Below are 21,250 nucleotides of genomic sequence, written 5' to 3'. Positions count from 1 at the left end.
CCCTAACATTCAACGCTCGCATCAGATTTTGGTCGTTCATTTTGTAGCGAAAAAACAGAGTTTTTTGGGCCCTAGTGAAAGACGTGACCGAACACTTGAAAACATTAAACATTAGTTTGTTTTATCTTCCCCATTCACATATATTTGATATATCTGCTTTGAGAAGAATCGTCAAAAGTTGTCACCTTTAAGAAAAGATAATTAACAAGTGTTCACGGGTTCGATTATTATGATGAATTAACGATTAAAAAAAAATTAACGGGTGTTCACCGGCCAGGCTGTTTCCCTCGACGCTGTGCGCCGTGTTCCACGCGCCCTTCCGGCGCCAGCTGTGGTCCAACTGGTTCCACCTGGCCGTGGCCTTCCTGCTGCGCCCGGCGCTGCAGCTGGAGCGCCGCCTGCCGGAGCAGCGGCGCCGCCTCACCGCGCACTTCGGGGACATGCGCAAGGACGCCGCCAAGCAGATACACGCCATGTGGTTCCATCTAGGTACACTTTTATCTTGTTCTGAATATTAAAAGCATTAACTTTGCGGATCATATTGATATATTTAGTCATGAATTAAACCCTGAAGAGGGCAACAGGTTGTTGCCGAAACTAGTTGGTTAATAAAAATGTGAGTGGATAAAAAAACAAAGTCTTTTTATTTCTCAAAATAATATATCAATATGATCCACAATGTTAATGCTTTCAAAATTCAAAACATAAAGACTGTTAGATGTTAATTACCTAAGTTTGTGTAGATTTAAAATTTTGCTTAGATTGTTCATTGAAGAGACAGATTTAAGCACCTTTTTCTTGTAGTACATACTTGCTTGCTAACTTTTTACTTTTTATTTCTCAAACTAATATAAACTTTTATCTATTTTAATTGAACTTCATTTTAATTTATGTATTAAATATTAAATCAAACACTGATTTTTTGAGTCGGCTAAGTTGTATTTTATTGTTAAAAAAACACATAAAAATCTTATTTTGTGACAATTGTTTCACCTAGTTACGGCCTTTTCAAACGAATGTGAAGATTAAGTGGACGACGGTCCTTAAATAGATATACAATTCTAGGTATGTACTTAAGTAATACTTATAACATCGCTCACTCCTTTCAAGAACGTCATAAATCAAAAATCGACAATTTTCAGTTATGCATGTTTTCGGAATGCCCAGTAAATGTACTATATTCCAGCAAAAGAGGCATATTTTTAAGTTAATATTTACCCGCTACAGGGCAGAAAATGTTGTTTTTGCATTTTGAAGAAAAGCTGTTGTTTAATTATTTTTTTAAATATATAAAATATTTTTCAAATGGAGAAAAAACCTTCAGGTTTTACCTAAAAAGATCTGTTGCACAGTAAAAAGTTCAATAAGTGGCATGATATTTATTTTTAATACATTGTGTTATATTTTTAAACTTTAAAAAAGTTCTCCAGAAGAATCAAGTTTTTTGATTTATGACGTTCTTGAAAGGAGTGAGCGACATGTGCAGTAATAATTTACGGGAGACAACAATAGTTAATGTGGCATGTAGGTACCTATACTTATACACACACGTATGTTCTTATTGCTTCCGAGATATCTCGTCTCTGCCAACCATCGGGTTAATTTGAATAAGTATATTACACCTGGCGATTGGAGATATGAAAGTTACCATAGAGCGGACTGTTGGTTCCAGGTCAGAACAAGATCCAGTTTGTGCCGACGCTGGTGGGCCCCTTCCTGGAAATGAGCCTGGTCCCGGAGATAGAGCTGCGCAAGGCGACCATCCCGCTGTTCTTCGACATGATGCAGTGCGAGTTCAACTCCTCCAAGTACGGCGTGGAGGCCTACGTGGACTCCCTCGGGGAGCCGTCCCCCGTCAAGGGGAACTTCAACGACTTCGAGAACGAGATGATACACAAGCTGGACATCCTGGTCGAAGGTGAGAAGCCCCTTCTTTTGTCCCCCTGACATCGACTATCACTTGAGAGTTATTGTGGAGGTCCTCACCAAAACGTTCACAACACTTTTTTCCAATATGAAACCCACCATTAGCAAAATCAAACACACTTATCATCAAAATTGTGGAAATTTTTAACTTGGTCAAGTTAAGCCAACGCATTTTCGCAACTGTTATAATATCACTTTAAACCTGACCAACTTGATTTTTTGATAATATCAATTGTTTTGTTTAATGCTAAAGTCAGCTATTTATATCAATCATAAAATACAAATACGGCTAGCGACACAGATGTTATATGTCCATTTAACAAAAATTAATAGTACAGGTCCTCACCAAAACGTTACACTTCTATTATAAATGATTTAAAGTAATCAGGAATTCTAGCTTGTAAAATTGTTACGTTTTGGTGCGATTTAATGATTTCATATTGGTTTAACACAGGATTCGTCACGTTTCGCAAATTTAATTAAGATTTCGATAGAATACAGTAAACATAACAGATTTGCATTTGATGAATTTTTTGTGCAATATTGGAAATGTAACTTTTTTGTAAGGACCTCCACAATTGACTTGCAAAGAATCACAAGAAAATTATGTTTTATATTTTTTTTTATAGTTTCCCATAAAACATTGAATAGACAAAAAAGCCATAGAGCGCTTGTGCACTACACGGAATTTTGCTGTCCGGCAGTCTGTTTTTTTAAAAATAAAAGCGACTACAATAGTTTAGCGTGATCGAATTTACGTGCTTTGTGATCACGCATCGATCAAGCGCACTGATCCAAAAAAAGACGGCCAAAAGCACAACCCAATAATCCTATCATGCTATCATGTTTTAACCGGACAGTAAAATTCCGCGTAGTGCACAAGCGCCCTTAGTGTTTGTACATGAAAATAAATGATCCTATTGTGTACAGGCGGCAGCGGGGACGCGGAGTGGAGCGCCCTGTTTGTGAGCATCGTGGGGGCGCTGTGCTCGGGGGCGGAGGACCCGGCGCTGAGCGAGGGCGGGGGCCACTTTGTGCGCGTGGTGGGCTCGCTGCTGGACCTGCTCATGCAGTACCGCGCGCTGCACGACCACTCCAGCATGGACTACCGCATGCAGGCCACCAACACACTACTGGTAACCTAACCTACGCCAACACAATCTTACTTCTTACTTAATCTAAGACTTCGGATGGAGTACTCGGAACAAGCGGCGGGCAGCTCAGCTTGCTGTATTGACTATACTAATGCTCGCATCGTAACGTGTTATATTATGACAAAATGACTCCGGTCAGGTCACCTTTAAGGAAAATAACAAAAAGGTCACTTATCTTCAATCTCTCACGCTTCTTTATAATATCGATAATTGCACTACGGAGGCGGACTGTCCTTATGCATAAGATCACTTTAATCTCTTTTTCATATAATTAATGATCAAGCTCAAACCCCGTGAATGTTATGCGGTGCCCTATGCCATTTGGGTGTGGATTCTTCTTTTCCATCTTAGTCCTCATTACTGAGGGTTGTGACCCTTGTGGAAGCAATGACTCTTTTCCAGTTATCCCTTGACTGCACTGCCTTAACTTGATCGGTCCATTGTGTGGGGATCTTCCTCTCCCTCTCTTTCCCTCCAGGCTACCAATCGCAAACAGTCATTCCTGGCTAACCTCGTTGTCATGCACAACGTGTCCAAAGTACTGAAGAATCTATCGTGTACAGACATTGGCTGTGGATAGGGGTAAAGAATGAATACGACCAATTGTTAGTTTGTTCAGCTAATTTCTACAAAGTTAATGCTTTAAATATTAATAATATTGAGAATAGAATTTGAAATGATAGAAAAAATAGAGTCCATTAGTGACGTGAGTGAGTGTGTGTTCCAGGACTTCTACTCGGACATCAAGCGGCCGGAGATGTACATCCGGTACGTGAACAAGCTGTGCGAGCTGCACCTGGAGTGTGACAACTGGACCGAGGCCGGCCTCACGCAGCGCCTGCACGCCAAGCTGCTGCAGTGGTCCTGCGCGCCGCTCTCCGCCCTGCTGCGCAGCCACCGCCACCCCGCCTGCCAGACGCACCGCGACCTCAAGGAGGCGCTCTACTACGAGATCATCCACTACATGGACAAGGGCAAGGTAACACCGGCTCTCAGCCACTCGCTCTCCAGCCACGTAGTAGTATGGCCACTCACTCCATCTTCGCAGTAGTATGGCCACTCAATCCCCAGCTACATAGTAGTATGGCCACTCAATCTCCAGCTACAAAGTAGTATGGCCACTCACTCCCCAGCTACGTAGTAGTATGGCCACTCAATCCCCAGCTACGTAGTAGTATGGCTACTCAATCCCCAGTTACATAGTATTATGGCTACTCACTCCCCGGCTACGTAGTAGTATGGCTTCTCACTCTTCAGCTACGTAGTAGTATAGCCACTCACTCTCCTGCTGTAGAGTAGTATGGCCACTCACTCTTCAGCTACGTAGTAGTATAGTCACTCACTCTCCAGCTGTATAGTAGTATGGCCACTCACTCTTCAGCTACGTAGTAGTATAGCCACTCACTCTCCAGCTGTATAGTAGTATGGCCACTCAGGTTGGCAATCGTGCTTGCAGATGTGGGAGCTGGCCGTGGGGGTGTGCAAGGAGCTGGTGACGCAGTACGAGGAGGAGGTGTTCGACTACTGCCACCTGTCGGAGCTCTACCACATGATGTCGGGCTTCTACGCCTCCATCGTCAAGCAGCCGCGCCCGCAGCCCGAGTACTTCCGGGTCGGCTACTACGGCAAGGGCTTCCCCCCCTTCCTGCAAAACAAGGTGGGACGAGCTGTTTGTATACAACTACCTTTAACCTATTTGGGAGTGTGGCCGTAAAGGGTCGTCCAAACAAAACTTTCCTCTAAGGAGTATGGGCGTACATGAAAGGCTGCGTTGCTAACTAATGCCCGGTGGTATTTATTCATAAAATGGCACTTGTACTGCCATCTGTGGTTATTTTTCTGTTTTACCCACGACATTTAACTTAAAACAAAGTTTTTTTGCGATTTCATCATAATGACAACTTAAAAGAAACAGTTTTGTCCGCAGAAACTCACTCCCAGACAGGTTGAGAATAAATAATCAATTGCAAAATATTTTTTTTTAACTACGGTTAAACTTCGATAAATCATCGCAAAATTATGATACAAGCAGCTTCATTTATTGTAGACATTTGAATCATTTGTGTTTGAATTGTTTGCAGGTTTTCGTATACAGAGGCAAAGATTATGAGAGACTGCAGGACTTCAGCGCTCGGACACTGAATGGTTTGCCCAACGCTGAACTCATGGTCACCCTCAGTCCTCCCGGAGACGATATCAAGAACTCTCCACACCAATGTATCCTTTACAGTTGGAACTTCTTAATATACTATATATACTTTGATCAGTATCAACTTTACACGTGTGTAACATTCACCAATTCTACCCATGATTGACAACCACACTACTCAAATTCTCGGAACTTCTAAATATACTATATGTACTTCGATCTATATCAACTTTACACATGTGTAACATTCATCAATTCTACCCATGATTGACAACCATACTACTCAAATTCTTGGAACTTCTGAATATATTATATATACTTTTATCAATATATTTAGATGTTCCAAGAATTTGAGTATTGTGGTTGTCAATCGTGGGTATATGCCCCAACTTCCATATTCTCGTTGATCTTTGTTGAGATGTCAAAAAATAATATAAAAAATAACTCCTAATTAGAGATAATTCAGATGTGTGAACAAGTATTAGGACACACTCAAAATGTTATAAATGCATATGTGTATAATTATAATGATATCAAAGCAACAATTAGTGTCGAAGTGTATTTAAAAAAAAAAAATTCAACAATAATACAACTCCAGTTTCTATTGTTATATGATTTAAGACAATGCTATTATAACTTCAGAAATCATTAAACACATTTCCTTAACTCGGTTAATATCCAGACGTCCAAATCAACGCCGTGGAACCGATTAGTCCGGAACACAACCGAATGTCCGGGAAACCAATCAGCGACAGGATACTGCAGTTTCACCAGCACAATAACGTCAACAAGTTCCGCTACTCCCGACCCATATACAGGAATGGTAATCTTTTTCATCTATCTATCTTTGATCCACTAATGCACATTTTCTATAATTGTGACGCACTCACTCGCAAACAAAGTCACATCCTTGGAGGACCACTACTAGACTCCGAGAAGGTGAAGCTCTTACAACCAAGACAGGTTGTGAGCTGCATGACTCATCTAGGTCTTGAGAGTGAGCGATGATACAGAGGGAGGTCATAATAGACCTAATATGGTCACATAATAGACCTAATAGAAAATAAGAATACTATTGCTAAAGGTGTAGAAGAATTCCGCTTTGGAAAACTCCTTCAGACGCATGGAACAGTTCAACATCCAATGAGATATTGTTCAACATAGCGGTAGCTCTTCCTACAGGCATAACCATCGGCAGGTTGGTCCTGTGTATAGGAATGTGAAACAATCTATGCCGACGCTGTCTTAGGTAACTATCGGGAACATACAAACCAATGCTCCGGATAATTTCAGGATTATTGATTATACCGCGCAACAATCGATAAAAATGCGTAATCAAACACACATTCCTTCTAGTCTTTAAACTATTGTAGCCAAGCATACCCTGGAGAAACTCGGTCGGGTAGAGCCAAATATAAAACCTGTACTCTTTCATGTAGACATCATCGCTTACGAAATGTGAGTGTTAATTTATTATAAATTCACAGATGAATCTATGGTGAATGCCGGTGAAGAAAAACCCAGTCAGAATGAATTCGGTACCCTGTGGTTGGAAAGGACTGAATTAGAAATTAGAGAAAAGTTACCAGGTAAATTTCTGATTTTTACTGTAACATGTTTATATCAAATTGTGTTTTATTCTCTTTTAGTGTTAGGAAGTTTAGTGATTACCAAATCATATCCACTCCCTATGTGGAGCATTTGCAGTCCACAAACTGTCTCCAGGCTTTTCTGTCGGCTGCCAGCTCCCTTGCATCCTCCCGAGTCAGATCTGCGTCCCGAAGTTCTGATGAGAACTGCCGACGAATTGTCAGCAGTGGTCGTCCCGGGCGGCGCGAACCTGATGCCTTGTAAAGGAGGCAAGCTTGATAGCGGCTCTCGGAAGGCATGCGGAGTACATGGCTAAGCCAACTGAATCGCCTTTTCTTGACGACAGTTGTGATCAAGATTTGCTGCGTCCTTTTTAGAATCCTCCTTTGAAAACTGAAAGTTGTGTGCCATATATCGTAGTCATACAGGAGAAAGTGACCAAGTGCATTTTTTACAAAAACGTAATCATTGACTATTTGATATCTTACTAGCTTAATATTGTCCTGAAAAAAATCCCAAAGGATTTTAAACTTGGTAGTATAATATAATGACTTGTTAAAAATGACTAACTGCATTGATTTTTATTTTCTTGCCAAGCAAAAGTGACTTAAATGGCCCTCCTGAACATTTTCCGATTTGTAAGTTGGTCACCTTCTCCTGTACGACTATGATATGGCTCTAAGTTGCAAGTTGCTCAGATATTTATTGTTGGCCATTTGCAGGCATCTTGAGATGGTGTCCTGTGGTGAAGAGCAAAACGCACGAGATGTCGCCGCTGCAGGTGGCCGTGGAGACCATGAAGAAGGCCAACTCCGTGCTGCGAACCCTGGTCATTGAGCACCGAGCCGACCGCACCCTGCCGCTAGACCCCCTCACGAGGAAGCTTAATGGTAACCTTGATTTATACATTACATCTTACAACTAATAATAAAATAACAACAAAGTTTATTTTTCACATACAGTTGAACCTCTCATAACGAGTAATTCCCATTACGAGCAAAAAAAAAAGGAAAAAGTTGCTCCCTTAACCTTTTAACTGCGTCAACTTTGTTCCTGAGAGACGCCCGTACGCGGCGGTATTTAGCCATTTTTAAAATGATTACTTTTATCATGTATTTAGTTAAGAAACGATTTATTTTCCTAAACAAAAACGTTCAATGTGATTCATTGTGCCTTTTTGGTACTCTATAATACACTTGTGTCACATTATTCTTGAAATATATCGTAATATAAACAAATAAGATCGTAACATAAATAAATCAAAGAACGCATCGTGTGTCACTCTTACCCACTGGCGATGCGTAGCGTCGAGAGTGAGACAGATATGGGGCATGATTATGGCGCGGACTAATTACGGACCGCAAGAAAAATCAGGGATCTGTTATTTTATTTATCCTTGCGATGTTACAAATTATTAGTCAGATATTTCAACAGATGTCATAAGGCCAAGGATTGACGTATTATTTTATCCAAAGTTCCACACCATGAAAAAATCCCTCCAAGTTGAACTGAGGTTCGAAACTTGGACCTAAGTGAAAACACAAACGGTTATGTCAGCCGCGTGTGGGGAATGTTTTGTAAAAACACAAACGGTTATGCGAGCCGCGTGGATAGAGTTAACGAGTAACATTTGCATGAGTTACAGAGAAAAGGCAAGTCCACGACATTCACTTGTGAGCCGGGACCGTGCCAGTCAAAACGAAATATGTTACGCTTAACGATTAAGATTCTGGAATGAATTATGCTCGTTATGACAGGTTCCACTGTACATATATAGTTTTTTCCACATGTATTTTTTCCTTTTGTTTTTATTTTTTTCACAAACATACTTCTTCTTTCTAACCCTTATCCACACGCAAGCTTTCAGAATACGTTATACATTTTTTGACATCTCAAACTCAACATAGATGAAGAAGAGTATGGAAGTCTGGGTATTTTAGTTAGTTACATTTACTTAGTTATATAATCTGAAGAAAAAAAAAAGATATTTTTAAATCAGGCATCATATTTTTTACTAAGCGTTGTATTTAACAAGAGTATTCATCTCTTGAAACTGTACATATTTTTTACTAAGTGTTGTAGTTGTATTTGTCCGCCTCCGTAGTGTAATGGTCAGCACGCTCGGCTACCGTTCTGGAGGTCCCGGGTTCGATTCCCAAGGGGGGTAAAATAAATATAAGTGATTTTTTAACTGTAATATTTATTCAATATTACCCTGGACTGGTACCTGAAGCGGAGGGCTGATCACCTTTCCTTCGTGTTTTAACGATCAAGATAACACTGCGTTTGTATGATGCAGTGCCCTATGCACCATTGGGTGCGGATAAGGGTTTTATTATTTATTATTTATTATTCATCTCTTAAAACTGTATGTTTTTTTTATCAAGCATCATATTTGACAAGAGGATTCATACTTCAGTGCATTTTAAGACTTTTTTATGATAAAAAAAAATACTATATGCATTTAAATTTTGCATTTATAAAATACATATTGAAGAATATAGTACAAAACCTAGTACATTCTTCTTCTTCTTTTTCTTCTTTCCATGTTCGCTCCCTAGGTGGAGCATATGGCCAACACGAGACGTCTCCAAGTCACTCTGTCACGCGCCATCTCCTTGGCTTCCTCCCAGGTCGGTCCGGCGTCTCGAAGTTCCACTGAGTATAGTCGGTGAATGGTCGTCAGCGGCCTTCCGGGGCGCTGGAATCCTCGGGGTTGGAAGAAGAGACATGAGGGGTACATTCATGAGGCATAAAATACTGCCGGCACAAAGAGATGACTTTTATTTTTGTCATCCATAGGTATGGTGGATGCGGCCGTGATGGGAGGCATAGTGAACTACGAGAAGGCCTTCTTCACGGAGGAGTATATGCGGGCGCATCCCGACCACTGGAACCTCATCAGCACCCTCAAGGACCTCATTGCATCGCAGATCCCGCTCCTGGAGTTTGGTGAGCTCTCTTTCATACTCTGCCAAACCTTGATAAATCAAATTTAGTGACAATTTGATAATTTTCGAGAATATCAACTTATATTTATTGAACTTATACATAAAAAATACTAATTGCTTTCAAAATATCGCTGCGCATCAGTTCAAATACATGAAATAATTTTTTTGTACTTTTAGTTTTAACACATTGTTTGCAGGAAACGCTTAAAAGTGTATTTTACATACTGTTAAACGGGAGACGCTTATAAGCGTTCTATTTGCTTACTTTTGGTAGAGCACGAGAGATGCCAAAAAACATTGTACAGATGGGAATTGTATTTTAGGTTACTTGTGATTAGTATACTGAGGGTCGGGCGGCAGACTGGCAGAGTATAATTAGGGTCAGGGTTGATGAAAAAATCGCCCGACAACAATGTGTTTCGGATAATGATTTTCGCCAATGAGGCTTACTCAAACGTGCTTGTGCCGTATAGCCACGCGTACATTATTTTGTGTTTTTTGTAATTTTTTTGTGCAAATGTGAAGCGCAGGCAAGTTGTTACATGTTGATAAACCTTTAACCCTTACCAGTCCAATATCGAATAAGATTCGAAATCGATTTGTTCCTCTTATGTCCTATGTCAGATGTTATTTGACATTTTATTCTTCATTAGTATTATTTATTTAAAATGCTAGCTTACATTTTTGTCTCTTGTATCTATTACAACAGTATGTGGAGTAGAGCATACATGTTTTTTTTCTAATTGGAATTTAACTGTCTACCTATATATTTTAAAATTTTGGGGGATTGGAAAGGGTTAATGTTACATTTATTTCTACTATCTCCATCCTACATTGTACCCTTTTCTTCATACAGTGGGGGGTCAATCGTAAGGACTTGGGATATATGGTTTTATTTTGTGCAGGAATTGAAGTCCACCGCCTCAGGTTGCCGCAGTCCCTGGCTCCTCTGCACCAGCGGATATCGGAATGTTTCGACAAGATGAAGGCGCACGTCCATGAAAAGTACGGCAAAAAGGTAAACTCACCCGCTCTACTGCTTTCACAAACAACTAAAGGGCTGTACCGAGATTTTTTTTTTGAATCACCTAACGTTCAAGTGACTCTGAAATCTAGCTACGGCTTGTGCAACACCGCTTATCATGACCCTACTCAGGCTTTAACTTTTTAAGTTTCATAGCCTATGCCTACTCGTGAGTGGATTTACTCTTTATGTTTGAAGTTACTATAATTTCATGTAATTCATGAGTGAAAATTCTAGGCAAAAACACTCGCATTCCGTACCGAGAAAAACTTGGCATGATCAGGTATGTCAAACACTTGAAAGTGGTCAGGTCATGAGTCGAAATAATCGGCAGGTGTGTATGAGGAGATGCATGAATGTGAAAGAGACTAAGAGAGTTTTCAAAGACATAGTGGTGTGGTGTTCTATTCTCTCTGCTTACCCCTGTGGAGAGGCGGCGTGATGGATAGTTAGTTAGCTAAAGGGCTTTCATCACTTATCCTTTTGGTTAGCCCCCACACCAACTTCAACTTTATATTATAAAAACAATTTTAATGATTACTTCCAAAGTAATTTAATCCATTTCACACTTTTACTAACCGTTTTACTGCGGATCGTCGATATATCGACGCTTTGTTACTGCGCAAAAACTGCACATAGTTGGAATATTAACTTTTGCTCAGTTTGATTTTAGATATCCACCTGTGTAGACGTGTCACGGTGCGCGCGCGCAAATCATTTTTAATTCGTCGATAATAATCATAAATGAACTTTAACCTGTTAACCGGGCGGTCCGCTGTGCAATTACGCAACTAGTAACGAGCGTGAATACTGATTCACTCCGTGTCTTAAATTCACGCCGAGACATGTATGGATGACTAATACCTTTGTTGTTGGAAAAACATACGTCCCGCCCGTTCCAGGGCGCAACATATATTTCAAGGACGTATTCATATGTCCTACCTGTACCCGATATTGTTTGCGTTTGACGTATATATGCATCCCGCCCGGTTAACAGGTCAAAAAAGTATATCGCGGTGAAAATAAGATTTAAAAAAAAATAATTAATAGTAAAAATTGTTTATTTTTCTCATACGATGTCGAATTTGTCAAGTAGCAATAATGAAAACACTTGCGGAACTTGTTCTGCTGTGGAACTTGGAAAATGTTTCTTTTAGTGACAGTATGGAAGAAATCAGAATGTTCACAAATCGAAGAATGCGTATTTGTAGTGAAAGTGAAACTTCTAAAGATGATTCTATTTCTTTGGACGGATCTTGATACCGATACTTTCGTGGAACTTCCTTCCGACTTAGATTTTTCCATTTTCCATAATTTGTTTGAGTGGTTTGATATGTTTTGTCCGCCTCTGAAGTGTAATGGCTACCGTTCTGGAGGTCCCGGGTTCGATTCCCAGTGGGGGAGTCAAATAAATATAAGTGATTTATCACTATTATATTTATTCAACATTAACCTGGACTGGTACCTGAAGCGAGGGGCTGATCACCTCATGTGCTAACGATCAACATAACACTGTGTTTATATGATGCAGTGCCCTATGCACCATTGGGGTGTGAAAAAGAGTTTGATGATGATGGTTTGATATGTTCCCTACGCACAACCAAAAAAATTACAAAAATCCCTCTATATTTGATTAAAATATACACAATTTTGTGCACATTTAATTGAAAGATTATATTTCCTCTAAAATTCTTCTGCAATTTTGGCATGATATGTGAAAAAAGGCTCAGCAGTAAAACGGTTAACAGATTTCGGACGGGCGTTTTTTTACGTCTTTATCTTCACCCGACTGTCACATGGTCCATAAGTGTAGCGAGACTTCCTTTTAATATTAAGTATTTGACATACCAGATTGTGCCAAGTTTTCCTCGGTCTTCCTCTGCTTCTTTTTCAACTACATTCTTATAAATTTGTTTAACCGTTCTTTCTTCACTCATACGTTCCACATGTCCAAACTATCTCAACACACCTTTCTTAATTTTATTGATAATGCTTACCTCAGCCTTACATTCCTTCCTTATTTTATGCCACACATTCGTCTGAGGGATCGCATTTCAACTGCATTCAGTCTGCTTTCATCCTTCTTTTGCCAACTCCATTGTGTACTGCCAGTTAAGCTTTCGCTGATAGATTTTTATTTGTAAAAACTGATTTTAGTGCACCATTCTGTTCCCAGCATTCACTCTCTTTTCTATGTCTTTATCAATATTTCCATCCCTAGAAAACATACTACCCAAATATACGAAATCATCTACCTGTTCCGAAATCTCCCCATTTACCAATATTTCACACTCGGATCTACATTCACCTCTTTCAAAAACCATGATTTTGGATTTGCGATTTGCAATACTTTATTATTTACTGGTTTATTTATAATTTCTTCTCTTGCATCCTTGTCTCGCACATTGATCGCCCGATGATATTGTCTCCCGTTCACCAGAGCTGCGACCTGGAGAAGGAGATCTCCATGGTGACCATGCGGAGGCAGATGAGCATGCTGGGCAGCAGGGGAATGAGCTTCACCGAGGGCTCGGCCGACAACCGCTGGTCCGAGATATCCACGCAGACCAACCACAGTGTGGAGTGAGTACCTGCTTTAACCTTTAGCCACTCAGTGGTCCTTTACGGGACCGCAAATTTGTGTCATTCAATGCCCACCGGTCCCATACAGGACCGGTGTTTGTGATGCATTTGCAAATATTAAATGTAAATGTCTTGGATTGTTCCAGATCCGGAGTATCAATGGGAAGATCTCAAGCCAACTCACTCAGAGCGTTCACATCCCAGTTTAATAAGCAAGTCAACAGGTACATATAACAGTTGGGCTGAAAAGTTTGTATAATATCGTAGTTTATAAAAAGTTTCAATATAATTTCACAAAATTTATGCTATAGCGTAAAGGCAATATGTTTATTAATTCTTTTAACCACTTAATGCTAGGGTTTTTGCTTATTTTTTTTATAAAGAGTGTTTGAAAAAACATCAGGTTTTTTAAAATGTTTTATTCAAAGTTTACGAAAGAGATTCTATGGAATTAATTTCAGAATGTTCAATATTAATATTTTCATGTTCACTATCAGTCTCCATTTAGGATTTTATTTTAAAAAAAAGCAATTCTAATCGACACAATATGAAATATATATTTTTTATAATAAAACGATGCATTTATACATACACGAAAATGTGAACACAATATAGTAAAAATGAAAAAAAGCAGCTCAAAGATACGCACAATCTCAACTGCAGGCAAATTCTAGCTTCGTAAAATACATGACTAACCTTGACGAGTGTTGCTCAAGTTAGATAAAAATAGATAGCTGCAAGTGGAAACAGGCGAGCATCGCGCGGGCTAGCAGAAATTGGAATGCATTTAGCGCGCAAACGTGACTCGTTCAAAAGTATGAAGCGGTTAAAGTATTGTGGAAATTTTTTTATGTTTGGAAAAGACTTGAGTTATTAACCAAGGGTTAGAGAACTTTTTAAGGGAATAATACAGAAGGACTACGCATATTACCAAATGCGCCTCGTTTGAACATATTTCTGATATTCTTCATTGTTTTCAGGGGTTCTTTGGGCAGCGGCCTCTCAAACAGCTATGCCACACTCGGTTTACCCGCATCGAGAAAGAGAGACAAGGATAGACGGAGAGGGAGAAAGGTTTGATTATATTTTCTAAATCTTAATCTACTTTTGCGGAATTGAATGGGAAACATATAATCGCATTTCGATGCATTCCGCATCATTTTCAATACGGTGTTTGAAAATGTTGCGGAATGCATGGAAACATGTGTAATTTTAAGAATAGTGGTATTTCAACTTCATTCAAACCCCTTATCCGCACCCCAATGATGCATAGGGCACTGTATCATATAAATGCAGTGTTATCTTGATCCCTGAACTGGTACCTTAAGCGGAGGGCTGATCACCTTTCCTTCATGTGTAAACGATCAAGATAACACTGCGTTTATATGACGCAGTGCCCTATGCACCGTTGGGTGCGGATAAGGGTTTTATTATATTATTATTATATTTATAATATATTTAAATTTCCAGAGCGAGATAGTCCCGCCGTCGCTGAACAGCGCCCCCTCGACTCCTTCGGGGGGCAGCCAGTGGTACACGGGCCCCGCGCCGCCCATCTCCCTGTCCAACGGCAGCGCCAAGGGGGCCTACGTCCCCGTGGACCCCATCACGCCCACCACCATAGTCGAACTCAGGCAGGAGGTAATGAGACACTTTTTTGTTGCAGAAAAATACTATCCATTTAAAAAAAAGCCTTGTGAATGATTATTTTCACGATATTAGCAGTTTTTGTCAAAAATCCGTATTTAATTTTTTGGCAGTAGTAAAAGTATGTTGATCCAAAATTAAAGGGGTTATATGAAGATTTCATTGATATATTGACATAGATGAAGACGTTATTGAGATGGGAATATGGGTGTGTGCATGCAGAGGTTTATGATGTGTCATTGGCTGGTTGTGGGTGTCTGCATACGGGGTTTATGACCTGTCATTGGTCAATTTAAGCACTGTTGCAAATTGTATTCTATCCATGATTGATCACCATATTACGTAAATTTCGAATGTTGTGTACATTCAAAGTGATGGAAATGTTCACATTTTCAATACAAATTTTTGTGCTGACATGTATAGTTGAAAATTTTACGCTGATTTTTTTTTACTTATAAAATATTGTTTTCTGAATTATTTCACATATTAAAAAAAAAAATTATCTTCTTCTGTGCGTGTCATGTCAAGTCCTCCTGACGTCAACTATCACTTGAGAGTAATTGTCCTTGTCTCAGGCAGCTCTAAACAGCGCCTCGATGGTCCTGATCCCTGTCCAATCTCGTATATTCCGGAGCCAGGAGATCTGTCTTCTGCCCACACCTCGTCGACCCTCTATTTTGCCTTTTAAGATTACAATAGCTCGTACTTCTCTCCTCTTAGCGCATGCCCCAGATAGGACACCTTTTATCCCTATTTTAAATATATGTATGTGTTTTATCAAATGTCATGCTGTTTAAAACTTCGTAATTTCACTGAATGAACTTGTGATTGTGATGTCCTTTGTTTCTTTGTAAAACTGTTTAAAACCAGAAAAAAGATGCAGAATTTTTACATGAAACTAACATGCATTCCCAGTTGAAATATCGCTCACTCCTTTCAACGTCATATATCAAAAATCGTCAATTTACGATTGTGCTTGTTTTCGGAATGCTCAGAAAATGTACTATATCCCAGCAAAAGCGGCATATTTTTAACTTAATATTTACCTGCTACAGGGCAGAAAGTTTTGTTTTTGCATTTTGAAGAAAAGGTATTGTTTAATATTTTTTTTTTAATATACTAAATATTTTTCAAATGGAGAAAAAACATTCAGCTTTTACCTAAAAAAATCTGTTGCACAGTAAAAAGTTCAATAAGTGGCTTGATATTTATTTTTAATACATTTTATTATATTTTTAAACTTTAAAAACGATATCCTGAAAAATCAAGTTTTTTCATATAATATGACGTTGATAAGAGTGAGCGATATGTATGACGACTTCATCAAAATCCATCACTGATATCACCAATGTTGTTTAATGTTCTCAAACTACTAATTCACTCATCTTTGTCAAATAAATAAATAAATAAATAAAATATCAAACCATTTCTGAATTTTAAACGGTGGATAGTTGTTGGCATGCAAATTCAAATATACAGTGGAACCCCTCATAACGAGCACAATTCGTTACAGAATCTTACTCGTTAACCCATTGCAACACAAAGCCGGCAAATCGTCGGCCAAGGTCAATTTGTCACTGACTCACAAACACAGCGATTCACCGGTTTGTCTTTGAAGTGATTTTTTTAAAAATGATAACTGAATGACAATAACTTTATTCATGAAAATGACGTAAATTAGTATTATTTCGGTTACTGATTTCAAAATAAAATGTAATAATCATAATTTTAAAAAAATATGCTTTATGTCTTAATGTTATCGTAATAAAAAAAAAGTGTCAAAATTCAAAAGTTTGTTGTATGACCAAATAATGTCATCTTTATTAGTGGTGCCGCCTCCGTAGTGTAATGGTCAGCACGCTGGGCTACATTTCTGGAGGTCCCGGGTTCGATTCCCAGGGGGGTCAAATAAATATAAGTGATTTTTTCACTGTAATATTTATTCAATATTACCACCATGGTCTGGTATCGGAAGCGGAGGGCTGATCACCTTTCCTTCATGTGTAAACGATCAAGATAACACTGCTTTTATATGACGCAGTGCCCTATGCACCATTCGGCTACGGATAAAGGTTTTCTCTCTCTCTATTAGTGGTGCAATGGGTTAAGCCAAACATTTTTTGTTTTGACTGGCGTGGAAATTCCGGCTTACAAGTGAATGTCGTGAAAAAGGGACTCGCCCATTCTCTGTAACTCGTTATGCGAAATGACGCTCGTTAAAGGAGCGACTTCTTCACTTTTGCTGGTTATATGAATTACTGGTTTTGAGAGGTTCCACTGTATTTCAATCAGCCATATGATGTTTGTGAATCACGGAATGTATCTGCAGGTATAGGCAGAGAGGATATAACCCCACCTCATTCGTACAAGTACATCCATATTTCATGCATGGCAAGTTGGGGACACAAAGTAAGGCTCTTGTGATAGCTGCCGCTAACTAAAAACTAAAAATCAAAGCTTTGCAACTAATCCCAGAATTCTCCCAGTATAGGGTGATGACTTGCTTAAAAACTTGCTTTAATTTTTACTTGAATGGAATAAATGAATGATTAATTTATAGATTTGCCGTTAAATTTGTAGAACTCCATTTTAATTTATGTATCAAATGTTAAATTAAACACTGATTTTTTGAGTCTACTATATTGTATTGTATAATGAACACATTTTTTGAAAATGCCATAACTATAACCATGACAGGCGCCGCGGCGTAGTTGGGTAGACGCTCGACTGCGAAACTGGGGTTGCGGGTTCGATTCCCGCCAATTGCAAAATGAATTCAAGAAAGATTTATTTTCAATTGGTCTGGGTGTTTGTGATGTATTTTTCACATTTACCTTCCCTAACCTTACTATCCTACCTGCAGCCAAGCCTTTAAAATAAGTGCTTTCCGGATATTCCTTTAAAATAAAATAAAAAATCACAAAATAGATTTTTATGAGTTTTTTAAACAACAAAATACAACTATACAAAAAAAGTATACTCAAAAAATAAGTGTTCAATTTAACATTTAATACATAGAATAAATAATTTTCAGTCACTCTGTACTAATATAGATCTATTTTTAATTTAAATTTCACTCAATTTTAATTTCAAATAATTAATATATAAAAATGAGAAACTGCTACTACTCTCAATTCATAAAACATTCCAAGGACACAATTCTCAAATTTAGACTTGACTAAATATATACGGTGTTTGAAAATTGTCACGATAGATTTATGAAGTAGTAGTATTAACCAAGTGAAATTTAAGTCTGTCTCCATAGTGTAGTGGTAAGCGTGCTAAGCTACTATGCGGGGGGGGGGGGGTCAAATAAATATATGTAATTTTGCACTCTTATGTTTATTCAATATTACCCTGGACCGGTACCTGAAGCGGAAGGCTGATCACCTTTCCTTCATGTGTTAACAACGATCAAAATAATGTCTATATCGTGTTCATATGATACAGTGCCCTATGCACCATTGGGTGCAGATGAGGGTTTGAATGAAGAAAAAAAATGTATATAATTATCAAATCCCGTCGCCAGCGGTCCGCAGATATAAAAATATACCTATCTGAAATGCGTTGAAACATCGTGGGTATACTGGCAAAACCATAAAATCCCTGTTTGAATAATCTCTGTTATTTAACCTTTAGCCTGAACAAAATACCCGCTATTTAACTTAAATTTCCTTTTAAAACCACATAAATATGACATTTCAAACTACTTAGTGAATTTTGCCAGTTTAAAGACATTGAAAACTGTATAATACTGCACTCATTAAGTTAAAATTGCATATTTTCGAGTTAACGTCTTTTGCCAGTGCACCCACGATATATTCTTACAATATTTTTTATTCATTTTTAAAATCACAAAGCTTTCGCTCTTAAGCATGGTATTTGTAAATTACGAATTGTAACAGTTGATTATTTGATGTTTAATTTCAGTTGACTCCTTCTCGTCCGCTTCGCTCCGAGGTAGAGAAGGAACGGAGACTCTCGCAGCGACCGCAGTCACTCCCCAGCGAGACCAACTCCAACCGGAACTCCGCGGGTAATGTGATCCTAACCGACTTTGCAAGTTCCGAGTGATTCTCCTCTTTCACGCACTTGTGTAGACATCCGAGGAATTAGATGAAACTCGCGATTTTACTGTAACCTGTAAAATATTTTTAATTTAAAATTTGATTACTCGAAATTATAAAATCTTTGTTATATTTATACAAGTTGATGCGCAGCGGTGTTTCAAAAGAAATTTTTACTTTAAAAACACTGCAATAAATGTTTTTTTTCTCCTCTTTTCTCATAATTTAATTTTCACCAAATTATCAGTTTTCATTGAAAATGATAAGTGATTTTAAATTTTAAAATATATTTCAAATTATGCCAAAATTTCAGTGATTGGTTTTCAAATTAACAAGCTTTTACTGTATCTATCGCTATATCATTTTTAATATTTATATTCTTAAAAAAAATACATTCTTTAAAAAAATCGGACGTGTGACCTCTCCAGTGGGTCGGCCAGTGATTGAATTCTCAGTTTGCGAGTAAGGCACTAACATTCATATTAACTTAACCTGTTAACCGGGCGGGAGGCATAAATACGTCCAACGTAAACAATATCGGGTACGGGTGGGACATATGAATATGTCCTTGAAATATATGTTTATTATATTATATAAATGGACGTATATTTTTCGAACAACAAAGGTATTAGTCATCCATACGTGTCTCGACATGAATTTAAGACACGGAGTGAATCAGTATTCGCGCCCGTTACAAGTTGCGTAATTGGACAACGGACCGCCAGGATAACAGGTTAAATGGTGAGTAAAATATTTGATCACTTGATAACTAAACGGCCTTCTTCCTTCAGGTACAACAGACTCCAACATCAGCGCGGAAGACGATCCCCCGCCACTGCCGCAGAAGACCATCCGGGGCGACCACACGTCCAGTCCCAGCCACAACCCCAACCTGATCGTGCACCCCTCGGAGAGCTACTACCAGGCCGTCAACTTCCGGGTGGCCACGCCCGTCAAGGGCAAGCCCAAGGCCAGCAGCGCGCTCACCAGCCCCGTGCTGTCCCGCCAGGACTACGACCTGGTGTTCACCCCGCGCGACTCGGCGCTCTACAAGTCCCTGCAGCCCTCTGCGGCCCACGCGCTCCGGAGGAACCTCAACCACAAGGAGAAGGCGCCCACTCCGCCGCCCAAGAAACGGATGCACTCCGTGCAAAACTGAAAGGTAAGCGTCTGGTGTATGTTGTATATTTTTTATTTGAGTTTTACTCGGTGGTATTTAATAGGTAAAACATAAATTAAAAATGGATAGATTTTACCACAAAGTGACTGCCGAATCAATTAATGAAATTATATTAAATCTCCTGGGAATGGAACCAAGTATCAAACACTCCAATCACTGCACTAAGAGGATGGACAAAAAAACATATTAAATATATTCATTATTTGTATGTATATAATAAAAAAGAGAAATTTTGAAGAGCAAAAATCGTCATCATTCATATAAAAAAGGTACATAGTGAATTTTGCTTTTAGACTGACGATGCAAAGAAAGAATAAGGTGTTTTGTGAATGATTCAGGGTGATTTATTTTGTAACCTAAAGTGTCTTTGGTCGTGTTTTTTTTAATGCATTCAAATAATAATCAATTTATTACCAATAACTTGGTTACAAATAATCAATTAATGAGAGTACAGCTGTCCAAACTCAAAACAAAGTAAGAGACATTTTTTTGTAGTAGGTTTTTTTTTTTTGCATTTTTGGACTAACTAGATTCTACTAAGTCCAAATATGCAAAAAAAAAACATACTACAAAAGAAAAAACTCTTACTGTGTTTAAGTTTGGACAGCCGAGTATATTGTAAAATAAATGATCTATTCCAATATGTATTTCTCTCATACCGTCGCTATATAAACGAAATTTAATGACTCATATAATGTCATAAGTAGTCTCTACACTTTTTTACGCTATTACGGGTTATTCATTTAAAAAAAAAAGAGATCATCGCAAACGTTGAAGTTGTTAAAGCATTGTTTGCGGGAAACGCTTGAAATCGTCTATTACATACTGTCAGTAGAGAGCGGGAGACGCTTATAAGCGTTCTCTTTGCTCACTTGTGGTAGAACTTGCGAGAGACGTCAAAAAACACTGTACAGATGGGAATTAGATATGTGGTTACTTGTGATTAGTATACTGAGGGCGGGCGGCAGACTGTCTGAGT

General features: G+C 38.7%; 1 protein-coding gene across 4 annotated transcripts in view; it reads left to right on the top strand.

Annotated features, from left to right (window-relative positions):
* Positions 1–20,582, top strand: part of mbc (dedicator of cytokinesis protein myoblast city) — a 66,791-nt gene extending 46,209 nt beyond the window's left edge. For all 4 annotated transcript variants that reach the window (XM_088268327.1, XM_088268325.1, XM_088268326.1 and 1 more), the window contains 17 exons: positions 278–489; positions 1,673–1,918; positions 2,857–3,062; positions 3,808–4,059; positions 4,537–4,737; positions 5,162–5,297; positions 5,912–6,052; positions 6,717–6,818; positions 7,542–7,709; positions 9,622–9,771; positions 10,676–10,788; positions 13,235–13,377; positions 13,524–13,601; positions 14,358–14,451; positions 14,848–15,018; positions 18,955–19,060; positions 19,883–20,582. In XM_088268327.1, coding sequence (XP_088124453.1) covers positions 278–489; positions 1,673–1,918; positions 2,857–3,062; positions 3,808–4,059; positions 4,537–4,737; positions 5,162–5,297; positions 5,912–6,052; positions 6,717–6,818; positions 7,542–7,709; positions 9,622–9,771; positions 10,676–10,788; positions 13,235–13,377; positions 13,524–13,601; positions 14,358–14,451; positions 14,848–15,018; positions 18,955–19,060; positions 19,883–20,250 — 2,887 coding nt within the window. In that variant the 3' untranslated portion in view covers positions 20,251–20,582. The remainder of the gene's footprint in view (positions 1–277; positions 490–1,672; positions 1,919–2,856; positions 3,063–3,807; positions 4,060–4,536; positions 4,738–5,161; positions 5,298–5,911; positions 6,053–6,716; positions 6,819–7,541; positions 7,710–9,621; positions 9,772–10,675; positions 10,789–13,234; positions 13,378–13,523; positions 13,602–14,357; positions 14,452–14,847; positions 15,019–18,954; positions 19,061–19,882) is intronic.
* Positions 20,583–21,250: the final 668 nt, after the last annotated feature.

Source organism: Brachycentrus maculatus, unplaced genomic scaffold (assembly GCF_059751285.1).
Source record: "Brachycentrus maculatus isolate JH-2025_06_01 unplaced genomic scaffold, ASM5975128v1 h1tg000320l, whole genome shotgun sequence".
In the NCBI taxonomy this organism is placed as follows: Eukaryota; Metazoa; Arthropoda; class Insecta; order Trichoptera; family Brachycentridae; genus Brachycentrus; species Brachycentrus maculatus.
Note: the sequence above shows the minus strand (reverse complement) of the source record. Positions and strands in the feature narration are given on the sequence as shown.